Raw genomic sequence first — 14,036 nt, 5'->3', positions numbered from 1 at the left:
TTTAGAACGTTAAAAGAAGGTCACACGTCCGATTTGGGTTCGATCGGACATAAGGATCACCTTCGGGGCCACATGGGTGGGTCAGACAGGTGGGTAGTCTGGCCCACCGGTCCTACCCACCGGTTGGGACCGACGGGTGGGGGCCTGCCGGTATGGCCCGCCGGTTGGGCCAGGGGCCCCTGCTAGGACCGGCGGGTAGGGGCCCACCGGTTGGGCCCGCCAGTTGGGCCCGAAGGCCCCCCTGCCTTCTTAGGTGGGTACCCACAGGCGGGTAGGGGCCCACCGGTTGTACCCACCGGTCTTGGCGGGAAACACCCTGTTTCTTCCCAACTTTCTCCATTCTTTGGGGATTCAAATGGGGCTTTTCCCCACCCATTCTTCACACCTTTAAGGTCCTATAGGATGGTTCTAACCTAGATCTAGGTTAGATTCAAGTGATGGGAAACCATCTTACCTTCTTTGCTCAAGAACAACCTCAAACCCTCCAAATCACTTCAAACTCACAATGCTTCTTCCACCTTGTCAATGTCTCTTCAAATCATTCAAGATCAACACATAAATCATCTATTAAACCTTAGATTCATCATTTCAAAGGGGATTTACAAGATCTCAAGAAACAATACTCGAATCAAGGGTTTAAAGCTTGGGTATGGTGAATGTTCACAAAACCCAACTTTGCTTACCTCTAACTGTAGATCTAGAGTTGAAGATCACTCTCCCGGCGCCGGAATGGGAAGATCAAGCTTCGGCGCCGCTGAAATCCTTCCCTTCTTCCTCTTCCTTCTCTTCCCTTCTTCTTCCCTTTCTTTTCTCTCTCCTCTTTACTATTCTCACCAACGTACGGGGGTCATAAATAGAAAGAAAATGAAGTCATAAAGCTATATATATAATTTCTAAATAAGTGAATAGTGCACATGGATGGGTCACTCAGCTGGGTGGGTGCACCCACCTGTCCTACCCACCTGAGGGCCAAAACTTGGGATTTTGACCGGGTTCGGGCCTCGGCGCGAACCCCACCCCCGGCATACGTTGTAGCATACGTGTATACCTCAAAATACGGCTACAATACCTACTTTATTTGTACGTAGCCTTATAGTAGGTGCATGTACACGGCTTGGGCACTCCCGTCTCTTTTGGCACTGGCTCGGACTTGTCGGGCCAGCCGGTGTTTAAGGTCACCCGAGCCATCATAGCCCATAAGGAACCCGCTCTAATTTCCTCTGGCTCGGTTCCTGTATGGTTAAACCGGTGCAACCGTGAAATCAGACCGGGTTTAAGAAGCGGGGTATTACAAATAGCACCTACACAAGATCTTCGGGGAAAATTTCGACCAAATTTGAGTGGTCCATTCATAGTAAAGAAAGTCTTGTCAGGAAAAGCTATACTACTCATGGATTTGGATGGAGATGAATTGTCAGGTTTGGTTAATATGGATCAACTGAAAAAATATTGTATTTAAATTCAGGGTAACCACTTGAACTTTGTTTGACTTGATTCCTCACAAGGGATACGTAGGCAACTCAGCATGTTTGAGTGCGGTCTCATCTGTACCAAACTCTTAAAAAAAAAAATTTCTTAGGGCATTGATTAAAAAAAAAAAAAAGGAAAAAAAAGAAAAGAAAAAAAAGATTCGGAGTTATGTCTCAAGTGTCCAAGAAAAAAAGCAATGCTTTAAGATCATCATCTAGCCACTTGGCACCTTAATTACTAGACAGCTTGTTTTCCCTAGCAATTCGTTTCTCCATCATCAATGGTCTACAAAAAATCACCACTTGGGATTATCAATCACCAATCATAAGTCAGATCATTCCCCACTTATGGTTCTTTTTGTTCCCCTTTCAAATGTAATATCTTATCTTTAGTGTACAAGTTGGAATTATGATGAAGAACTTATTGGGCCATAAAATATTTTTCTTTCTATCAGAAGTATCTTCTCATAGAACAAAAATATTTGTGAGCTTGTTGCCATGTCTTGTATATGTTTATTTCACTTTTTTTTGAAAATTTGTTTGCTTGTATCATCCAAGAACAAATCAATTATGGGTTTTCCCCGTGCAAATACTTTGGATGAGACTCTATGTAGGTGGACTGTAAATATGAATGTGGATGATTCTAGGCTGTTGGAAGAAACAAATCTTCAGGTTCTTAGCCAGATTCAATACATGGAATTATGCCATAACTTGCTGAAGGAAGTTCCCAAGCATTGGGATTGTAACTTGCAAGTGTTCAAATTTGGGTCAGTAGAAATTTGCCCAACTCTAGAAGAATTCAGAGCTTGCTTTCTCTCTCCACCCAAAGGGAAGCTTTTTCGTCCTACTCTGCAAGTAGACTACACCAAGGATATCCAAGAATTCTTTGGATGGAGCAGAAAGGAAATGAAGAAGTTTATGGTTTTCCAGAAAATAGACATCTTTGAAGTAGCCAAAGCTTTTTCTCGATAAAAACATTTGGAGGGAATGGATCAGTGGCGTAGAGGTAATGTCTATCTATTTTGTATGATAGCTTGATACTTGTTGTGTTATCCTGGGTGTGGAGTTGTTCCCGCCATCATCAAAATAGTGTCACAACTTCGAGAAGGTTGCGACATTGTTCCTACTATCCTGGATGAAACACTTAAAGGGTTGGACCAGATGGTCATTTCTGGGAAATTTGGTACAAATCACTACATGGGGTGTCCTATTGCTTTCCAACTTTGGTTGACTGAGAAGCTACAACTGTTAAGGCCTTTCCAACATAATAAGATGACAGCCCTCCAGTACCAGACAAGGAGGGAAATTCCAGAATTCCACTTAATTGCTAATTGGCAGGAGTACTTTCAAGGGAAAACTGAAGATAATATCATATGGACCTGTCATTGGTCGCCAATTGAGAATCCTATTATAAATACTCACGGTGCAATTATGTTAGGCTAGTGGGTTTGCCTCACATGTCCTTTTATCTACCTACTCATCTACAGTGGCAATATCAGTTACCTCAAACAGATCCAGTAGAAGTAGTGAACTTTTATCCCCCGGAGAAGCTATCCACTGGTGTCATAGATTTGCTGACAAATTTATGGCAAAGATAGTTGGTGTAAGGTCTTTTAGAAGAAAAAGTTCCAAACACTTAAGTGAAGATAGTTGAAGATCTAGCCTTTTGCTTTATTGTATTTCCATGTAACCATTTTTCGTTGTTGTAAACCTGAGCTTGGGGTTGAAATAAATTTAGCCTTTTTTATCTACCTTTACATGAGTGGTGGTAATAAAAAAAGAAGGGAATCGTGCATAACCTAAACAAAAGAATAACATTGTTATAACATAACAAAACACCATCATCCATTGCATCCTTGCATGATTTGTACTAACCTATGTCTGTTTAGGTAAAAAAAAGAAAAAAAGAAAGTGCCAATTTCAAGACCAAAATGCCATTACAAGAATGAAATTTCTTTGACAGTGTCATAAGTGTAACTTTAGTGTTTAAGTGACGCAAAAAGAGCGTCATTTCTACAAACAGTGCCAGAAAATGCCAATTGCATTGTAAGGATGATATAATAAGAATGTCATCTCCATGACAGAGCCAGAAAGTGCCAACTCCTTGACCAAGATGCTATTATAAGAATGACATTTCAGTGCCAAGATGCATATAAAAACTCTTTTTCCACAGCAACGTCAGAAAGTGCCGATTGCATTGACTGGATGATATAATAAGAGTATCATCTCCACAACAGTGCCAGAAAGTGCCAATTTCAACCTCATTTTTCATAACAATATTGGAAAATATTAATCTTAGTGTCAATTTTCAGGTCAGCAGTATTAAAAACTGTTACAAAGAAGTCAATCGGATCAGAAGGGCTAAGGTACATTATGAGAACGATATCCTTACAATTTCTCTAGTGAGTTTGTCTGTCAGGTATGTATTCTCTTCCTCATTAGAAATGATTGCACTTTGAGATAACTGCCTCATACTTGCATTCTTGGCCAAGTCCACGATATTTCATGTATGATCCAATTCTAGTGGTATGATATACTAATACTAGTCAATCGGATATACTGTCATAGTAATTTCTTATTTTCATCAAAATTTTACCATCCGAGTCTAATCGCTCACATTTTGCATTGCACCTCTACTATCCTTAAGCAGGATATTGGCAGTACATGCTTTAGGGTGACAAAATTTTATTGTTCTTTTCTTTGCCCTTCGGCTGTTGCACAGTCTCGGCCAAAAAGGGGCATTCTATAGACACCAAGTTTTGTCCCCACTTGGCAATGATGAATTACGGGTAATGAGGAGACATATATTTTCTCTTTCGGAAAGAAGTTGAATTTTTGGGATAAATCCATACTATCCCAGAACTTGTGATTGGTCAAAATTTAAATGATGCAAGGAAGGTGACCGAAAGTGGTCATTAATACCTTTTGCTAGAAAATGACAATCAAGCCTAGCAGGTGCTTGATTCCCGTATCATTGGAAAGTATTCAGAAACACGGTCTCATTGATATCTTGTATGAAAAAAACAGATACTTAGGTGTGCCGTAATGCCTACTTAAACTTTGAACCAGTTAAACCAGAAAGAACCAAACCCTGAACCAGGCCAAACCCTCAACTAGACCAAACCCGGAACCAAACCAAACCCTAAACCAGACCAAACCCTAAACCAAACTAAACCAGACCAAACCCTAAATTGGACCAAACCCTAAACCAGACCAAACCCTAAACTAGATCAAACCCTGAACCAGACTAAACCCTGAACCAAACCAAACCAACCCAAAACCAAATCAAACCAAACCAAAGCAAACAAAAACCCAAAACCAAATCAAACCAAACCAAAGCAAACAAAAACCCTAAACCCTAATCAAAACCCTAAACCCTAATTTAAACCAAACCCTAAACCCAACTAGAACCCGAACCTGTAAACCCAACTAGAACCTAAACCTAAACCCGAACCCAATACTTAAAAGTAAACCCCTAATCAAGCCTTAATCAAACCTTAAAATTAAATCTTAAAATCAAATTAAAATTAAACTTTAAATCAAACCCTTAACCAAGCCTTAATCAAACCTTAAACTTAAAATTGAACCTTAAATCAAACCAAAATCAAAACTTAAGATTAAACCTTAAAATCAAAACTTAAAATTAAACCTTAAAATCAAACCTTTAATCAAACCTTAATCAAACGTAAATCAAACCTATAATCATACCTTAAATCAAACCATAACCTAAACTTTAAATCAAACCATAATCAAACCTTAATCAGACTTTTAATCACACCATAATTCAAACCATAATTAAACCAAAATCAAACTTTTAAGTAAACCAAAATCAAACCAAAATCAAACCTTGAACTTAAACCGGACCCTATCCGAACCAAAACTTACCGACTGTTATTGACGAGATAAGAACTCCACCAAAGGCTACTGTCCCCCAGGCTAGGGAGTAGCCCCTAGTCTAGGGGAGTATCTGGAGGTGTAAGAGGGAGCCATAGGGTATTTCAAAGCCTCACAGGGTACCAAGTATTATTTCAAAGATTTATAGGGTGACACTTACGTATTTTCACTACACAACGGGGTGACATATACACTAACGGGGTGACACAAAGGGGGGGTCAGTGTAAAACCTTACACAATCCGTGTAAGGCCTTACACGGATTGTGTAAGGGATTACATGTCACACTCCATTCACACAGAACCGGGCCAATGATCGGGTTAACACCGGTTAACCCAAACCTGCCAGGATCATCTGATACAGTATTCCACCACAGCATACACACAACTAAGAAACAACTCATTAGTTCAGCAGAAGACTTGGTTTACCTGCGAATATTCCCATAATACTTGATACCCGAATTGTGATACAATAGTTAAATACATGTGGACCCGAAGGTATGATATTTACACAATAAGAGTACAATTCACATATCAAGTACACAATAGGAATCATAAAAAATCAGAGTGTATAGCTCAACTCGGTATCAAAGCTTAGAGCTCAGCTCGGTATCAAAGGTTGAGCCTAACTCAGCATCACAAGGTAGAGCTCAGCTCGGCATCAAAAGTGGAGCTCAGCTTGGTATCAGAACTGCGGTCCCGCAGCATAACTCTCGCACGAGCAATCAGTGCCGTGCTCTAACTCCTCAGGGGCCCACTAGTCCTCTTCATGGAACTCAACTGTGGTACCCGCCCCGTGCTCATCTGGTTGATGACCTACAAAATCATCTAAAAGAGGTGCACACATGGGATGAGCTCACTAGCTCAGTAAGTGGAAAGATGGACCACACAGTAGTCCACACAACAAATCACAACCATATGCACTATAATACATTTTTCATCACATCCACCTAAGCAACATTACTAAGTCTTTGGTTTAGTACTACTACAACCACAGTGCGCGTATACTCCGGGTACGAGCCACGAACTCCATCCTGCAATACGCCCATAGGGCTGTCGGAGAAGGCCCACCGTGAGTACTCAAAAAAGTAAAGACATGCCGACCACCGGCTTTCAACATAAAATAAATGAAAAAATTTAAAGGTGCTGACTCCAGCAATTTAAAAGCAGTACGATTGGCCCTCTTGAATATACCACCGGGGTTGCCGACTGTCCTAATGACCAGCCGGGCGTAATGTCTAACCGCCATAGTGACCCAAAAATCGCGACCATTGCTTCCCCCCAAATGGTAACCCAACACCTTAACCCCTGTTGGGAAGGGTCGTAGCACGAGAAGGTGAAGATCCTAAACCGCATGCTCCTATATAACAATAGTACGATTGCATAGTACCACTGCGTCCTATACCACGGGCCACCAATGTACTCGTTTCCAAGCCAACTACGACGTCTAGTCTATTAATGCATCATGCACAATGATGTCAACATTCACCACATAAGCATATCATCACTTGACAATTAGAAAATAAACACAACACCCATGCATAACAATATGAGGATGACTAATCTACATAGCATTTTCATGATGGCATGGCTAGACTAGATACGATTAAGTGAATACCAAACAATTCCTTGAAACAAGGTCGAACGTCCTCTCCCCACTTACCTGTAGTGTACAAGGACTCATGCTTGGTATGGGTGAGATCCGACGAGAAGCGTACGCTTTGGTGAACCTAAAATAAGTGAGTAGGATTAGTATTTCGCCACTTTGGGATCAAGATTAAGACGATCCAATGACAAGATCGTGTTTATAATCCTAAAAGAAGGTCACACGTCCGTTTTGGGTCCAATCGGACGTAAAAATCACGTTCGGAGCCTCTCGGGTGGGTTGGACAGCCCACCTGTTTGACCCACCAGTCAGACCCACCGGTCTGGACTGTGGGTAGGTCGGCCCATCGGTCGGCCCATCGGTCTGACCCACCGGTTGGGCCCAAGGGTCCTGCTAAGACCGATGGGTAAGGTGGCCCGTCGGTCGGACCGCCGGTTGGGCCCGAGGGCCCTGCCCTCTCAGGCAGGTGCCCATAGGCGGGCCAAATGGCCCACTAGTCTTGGCGAGAAACTGTTGTTTCTTCCCAAACTTCCCCCAACCTTTGGGGATTCAAATGGGGCTTTTCCAAACCCATTCTTCACACATTCAAGGTCTCATAAGATGGTTCTAACCTAGATCTAGGTTAGATTTAAGGAATGGAAAGTCATCTTACCTTCTTTGCTCAAGAACTCCTTCAAAACCCTAAAATCACTTCAAATCCACAATGCTTCTCCAACCTTGTAAATACTTCTTCAAATCCTTCAAAATCAACACATAAATCATCTATTAAACCTTAGATTCATCATTTCAAGGGGGATTTACAAGACCTCAAGAAACCCTACCCAAATCAAGGGTTTTACTTGGGTATGGTGAAAGTTTAAGGAACCCAGCCTTTGCTCACCTCTAAACGTAGATCTAGTGTTGGAGATCCCTCTTCCGACGTCAGAATGGGAAGATCAAGCCTCGGCGCTGCTAAAATCCATCTCTTCTTCCTCTTCCTTCTCTTCTCTTCTTCTTTCCTTTCTTTTCTCTCTCCTCTTTACTCTTCTCACCAACGTCCGAGTGTCATAAATGAGAAAAGAAAAGAAAAACATAAATGCTATATATACTTCTTAAATAACTAAGTAATTCACATGGGTGGGTCACTCAGGTGGGTGGATGTGCCCACCTGTGTCCGCCCACGTGAGGGCCAAAACTTGGCCAACAAGTGGGATTTTGACAGAATTCGGCCCTCGGCACGAATCTCACTCATGGAATAAGATATAATATACGTATGCGCTTTAAGATACGGCTATATACCTGCTTTATCCGTACATGGCCTTATGATAGGTGCAGGTACACGGCTTGGGTACCCCCCTTTCTTCTGGCACTGGCTTGGACTTATCGGGCCAGCGGTGTTTAAGGTCACCCTTGCCATCATGGTCCATAAGGAACCCACCTTAACTCTCTCCGGTTTGGGTCCTACATGGTTAAACCGGGTCAACCGTGTAATCAGATCGGGTTTAAGAAGTAGGGTATTACATTTACCCCCCCTTTCTGAAAATTTCATCATCAAAATTGGCGTACCTAGTTGTTCAAAAAGATGAGGGTACTTGGCTTGGATTTCATCCTCTTTCTCCCAAGATGCTTCTTCAAGTGAATGATTAGCCCATCGCACCTTTACATAGGAAATGGAGCGGTTGCGAAGGGTCTTCACCTTTCGGTCCAAAATTTCAGCTGGCTGCTCTGTATAGGTCATGTCAGCTTCAAGGTATTCTGGCTCCACGGGTAATACATGAGAGGGATCATGAACGTATCGCTTCAGCATGGATACATGGAATACATTATGAACGTCCCCGAGTGAAGGTGGCAGAGCAAGCATGTAGGCTACTGAGCCAACCTGGGCTAAGATCTCAAATGGTCCAATGTATCTTGGGCTCAACTTTCCCTTTCTGTGAAACCTTTGCAACCCTTTAGTAGGAGAGATCTTTAAGAATACCTATTCTCCTGGTTGAAATTCCATGGCTTTTCTGTGGGTGTCCGCATAGCTCTTTTGACGGGACTGAGCTGCTTTAATCCGTTCTCGAATAACGTCGACTTTGTCACAAGTCATCTGTATCATCTCAGGTCCTAACATTCGACGTTCACCTACCTCATCCCAATACAAAGGAGTTCTGTACTTCCTGCCATATAACGCCTCATACAGAGCCATCCCAATTGTAGCTTGGTAACTGTTGTTATAGGCAAACTCCATAAGGGGTATATATTCTTCCCAACTACCACACATTTCCATTGTACATGCCCTGAGCATGTCTTCTAATATCTATATGGTTCGCTCCGACTGACCATCAGTATGTGGGTGGAAAGCAGTACTCAAATTCAACTATGATCCCAAGGCACGCTGGAAGCTTTTCCAAAATCTGGAAGTGAACCTTGGGTCCCTATCTGATACAATGCTCACGGGCACTCATGTAAGCGCACTATGTTGTCCATGTAAAGTTATGCTAGTTTGGCCATAGAGAACTTGGTCTTGATGAGAATGAAATGAGCAGTCTTAGTAAGCCGATCAACGATCACCCATATCGCGTCCATCTCCTTAGGTGTACATGGTAGTCCGGTGACGAAGTCCATTGTAATCCTTTCCCACTTCCATTCTGGTACTGGGAGTGGCTGAAGAGTACCATAAGGTCGATGCCTCTCAGCTTTTACTTTCTGGCATGTAAGACAAGTCGCCACATACAGAGCTATTGTGACTTTCATGCTTGGCCACCAGTAATTTTGTTTGAGGTCTTTGTACATCTTTGTAATTCCTGGGTGGAGTGAGTACTCGGAGCTATGTGCTTCTCGCACTATCTTGTCTTGTATATCCAAATCATCAGGTACACACAATCTGCCTCGAAACATTAATGCCCCATCACCGGCTAAAACAAAATCTGGGTCATTCATTGTTTGATCTTGAACCTTAACTCTGATCCGCTACAATTCAGGATCCAAAGGTTATTTCATTATTACCTTTTGCCTAATAGTCCGATGCACCTGTAGAGCCGTCAAGGATACAGTCAACCATTTAAGGTTTTCTGGTTGAGGTTCCAATTCTAGGGTTGCTCCTTCATATAAGAGAGCTTCATCCATTAGTGTCGCCTCCTGCACAAGTGGTGGGCTGACTGCTAAGCATGAGAGTGACACAGTTTGTGCCTTTCGACTCAACACATCTGCCACTACATTAGCCTTACCAGGATGATATTGAACGTCGTAGTCATAATCCTTCATGAGCTCAAGCCATCTCCTCTGCCTCATGTTCAAATCCTTCTGGGTGAAAATGTACTTAAGGCTTTTGTGATCACTGTATATCTCGCACTTCTCCCCATATAAGTAATGTCGCCAAATCTTAAGGGAAAAAATGACTGCGGCTGGTTCCAAGTCATGAGTGGGGTAGTTCTTTTCATACTCCTTTAGTTGTCGGGATGCATACGCTATTACCTTACCGCGTTGCATGAGAACACAACCCAAACCAATTTTGGAAGCATCAGTGTAGACTGTCATTCCACCTGTGCCTTCAGGGATGGTCAACACAGGGGTCGACACCAACCTCTTCTTCAATTCCTAGAAACTCTTCTCACATTCCTCTACCCAATCGAATTTCACACACTTTTTGGTTAATTTAGTCATTGGTGCTGAGATTCGGGCAAAATTCTCAATGAAGCGCCGGTAGTACCCAGCCAAACCCAAGAAGCTTCTAATTTCAGTGACATTCTTAGGGCTTTCCCATTCTACTACTGCTTTCACCTTATCAGGATCCACCTTGATTCCGGCCTTAGACACTATGTGCCCCAGGAATCCAACTTACTTAAGCCAAAATTCACATTTGCTGTATTTGGCAAACAATTGTTGTTCTCTCAACCTCTGTAACACCATTCTCAAATGTCGAGTGTGCTCCTCTTCTGTCTTGGAGTAGATCAAGATGTCATTAATAAAAATAATTGCCCATTTATCGAGGACATCGTGAAATACTCGATTCATTAAATCAATGAATGCTGTCGGTGCATTGGTTAAGCCGAAAGATAACACTAGGAACTCGTAGTGACCATACCGAGTCTTGAATGCTATCTTGGGTATGTTGCCGCTCTTTATCTTAAGCTGATAATAGCCAGATCAGAGGTCTATCTTTGAAAATACTTTGGCACCCTGCAGCTGGTCAAATAAATCATCGATGCGTGGCAATGGATACCGGTTCTTAATGGTTAGCTTATTCAATTCCCGGTAATCGATGCACATACGCAAGCTTCCATCCTTCTTCTTGACAAACAATACTGGGGCACCCCAAGGTGAAACACTTGGGCGAATAAACCCCTTTTCCAATAATTCCTGCAACTGCATCTGCAACTCCTTCAATTCAGCTGGTGCCATCCTATATGGAGCCTTAGATACTGGAGCTGCTCCAGGAGTCAAATCTATGGCAAACTCCAACTCTCTATCAGGTGGTAAATGCATTAGATCATCTGGGAAGACGTCGGGAAACTCTTCAACCACCTTTACCTCTTCTAGAGGTGTAATCCTTGCATCAACATCAAGTACCGATGCTAAGTAGCCCTGACATCCACTCTCCAATAATTTTACCGCTTGAAGAGCAGAGACAAGGACCTTCTTCACTCTTTTCATGGGATCTGCTCGGTATACCAATTCTCTTCCTTCGTCATCTCTCACCCTAATCAGCTTTTCAGCACACATCACATTAGCTCGATGAGCTGACAACTAATCCATGCCTAGTATAACATCAAAATTCTGCATATTGAACTTAATGAGTTGTGCATCAAAGTTCTTCCCATAAATTTTCACTGGGCACGGTCCATACAACTCCCCCCACTTAGTAACTCTACCAGTAGGCATACTAACAATCATTCCATGATCTAGGATCCGGGGTGGCATCCAAAGTTTCTCTGTAAATCTTTTAGATACGAATGAATGTGTAGCTCTTGAATCGAATAAAACATAGGCTGGTATACCTGATATAGGTAGGACACCTAGTGTAACAATGCATATAATTTCAGCAGGTCATTAATATTTAATATAAGGAAATTCTTAAATTTAAAATGTACCTGCTACCACTTCTGTGCTGGCCTCAGCTTCCTCGGCTGATAGGGCATACATCCTTCCCTGCGGTTGGTTTCCCCGAGTTAAGGGAGGTCGGTACGCCGAGAGCTGACTGGAGGGCAAGGTTGGTCTGATCCGACAGTCTTTTGTATAGTGCCCATAGGAATGGCAGTTAAAGCAACGGATCTGAGATGTCGAAACTGGGGCGGGGCCCCTCTGCACTTGACCCGTTGAAGATGGAGGTCAGGGTGGCCTTGGAACTGTAGGTGCCACACTAGTGTTCGGGCAAAAAGATGTGGAGCCCTAACCACTAGCTGGTCTAGGAGGGTAGCTAGATGGCCTATAGGGCTGCCTATACGTAGGCCCCGAACTGTACGACCCACGGTATGCCTTGGAGGAGTTACCCATATCCGGAAATGGATTTGTTCTCTTCCACAGTCCAGGAGTGAGGGACTGTTCACCCTTTTGCTTATCTTCCATGGTCTTGGCCTTCTGCACAATCTGGCCATAGTCGGTCAAATCCAGTACCTCAAGTATAGACCCAATGGATGCCTTTAGGCCCTTTAGAAATCTCACAGCCTTCTCTTCAGCTGTCCTCATATGCCTAGGGGCAAAATGGAACAAGCTTTCAAACTGTTGTTGGTACTCAAGGATAGTCTTACCTCCTTGAGTTAAGGCCATAAACTCAGTCTCCTTGCGGTCTCTGAAGCTGCGTGGGTAATGATTGTTCAAGAACAACTCCTTGAACTGTTCCCAGGTGGGTTCTGGATGGGCAGCCAACAATATGGGCTTAGAGGCTTGCCACTAAGAGTTGGCCTCCTTCTTGAGTTGCAACCCCGTACAAATGAGTTTTTGTGCATCTGTGCACTCAATCACCTCAAATATTTTCTCTAGCTCCTGGATCCACTGGTCCGACTCCAGAGGATCACTCCCCACCTTAGAGAATACAGGTTGTAAGTTCCTCTTGAATGACTCCACTACCTTTGATGTATTATTCGTCGGTGGGTAATTAGGGGCATAAGCCGGATAGTAAGAGTATGGAGGGGGCACCCCATACGGAGGAATACTAAATGGTGGAATTGGAGGTGTACCTCCCACTTGTGGCCCCTTTCTAGACCCTACAGGCGGGTCCTGTGGAGTAAGTATCTGGGGAGGTTGACTTGATTGAGAAAGGTCCAATTGTTGCTGAATAGCAGTCATAAATGCTTGTTGTTGTTGAAGCATTTGTTGCTGGAAAGCCTGTTGTGACTGCTGAATTATGGTAGCAACATCTCTCGGTGTAATGACCGGTGGAGGGTCCGGGAGTGCAGTCATAGGTGGGTCCCCATGTGCCCCACCCTAACCAAGGGTCTCTGGAGGTGGTGGAAGTGAGGTTTGCCCCACAGAGCGGGACCTCCTGGGATTCGGTGGTCGACCGACCGGATGAGGACCACGCGGGGTACCTCGAGCATTGCTACCGGATCTAGTACATACCATCGTATCCCTGTACCTGGAACATATCATACATCACATTGGTTAAACACCATAGAATTGATATCGACACATAATTATATGCCAATACGCAGGGTATCATAGTGTATGATAGTTTGCAACTAACCGCAACTTGATTCCAAAAATACAGGGTTAGTGCTTCAACAAGTATGTCAATGGTCCCAATTGACCGTCACACATATTATAAGTATAATAACAATAATCATAATAATTATATTAATAATAACAATAATAACAATAATAAATCCTATTATTATTATTATTTTTTTTTTCTCTCAACCGGCGGGTGACACCAGCGGGCAAGATGGCCCGCCGGTCCTACCCTAGCAGTAAATCGTGAACAGGGCACTTAAGCCCTGTTCATTCTTTTCTTCTTTCATTTTCCTCTCTCTCTCCCAGGTGATTTTGGAGAGCTTTGTGATGCTTCCACTCACGATCTCACTCAACGATCCAGCGCTTTTGGGAAGGATCAACTCCTCTACTCACAAGTAAGTTCTTCCTTTTCTTCTTAGAATTTTTTTTTTTTTTTT

At 43.0% G+C, this 14,036-nt stretch overlaps 1 protein-coding gene across 1 annotated transcript in view; it reads right to left on the bottom strand.

Annotated features, from left to right (window-relative positions):
* Positions 1-2,942: 2,942 nt before the first annotated feature.
* The window catches only part of LOC122092885 (polycomb group protein FIE1-like), a 12,880-nt gene continuing 1,786 nt past the window's right edge, over positions 2,943-14,036 (bottom strand). Inside the window, exon 5 of the mRNA XM_042663190.1 lies at positions 2,943-3,026. Within this exon, the coding sequence (XP_042519124.1) occupies positions 2,943-3,026 (84 nt within the window). The remainder of the gene's footprint in view (positions 3,027-14,036) is intronic.

This window comes from Macadamia integrifolia, chromosome 11 (genome assembly GCF_013358625.1).
Source record: "Macadamia integrifolia cultivar HAES 741 chromosome 11, SCU_Mint_v3, whole genome shotgun sequence".
Classification (NCBI taxonomy): Eukaryota; Viridiplantae; Streptophyta; class Magnoliopsida; order Proteales; family Proteaceae; genus Macadamia; species Macadamia integrifolia.
Note: the sequence above shows the minus strand (reverse complement) of the source record. Positions and strands in the feature narration are given on the sequence as shown.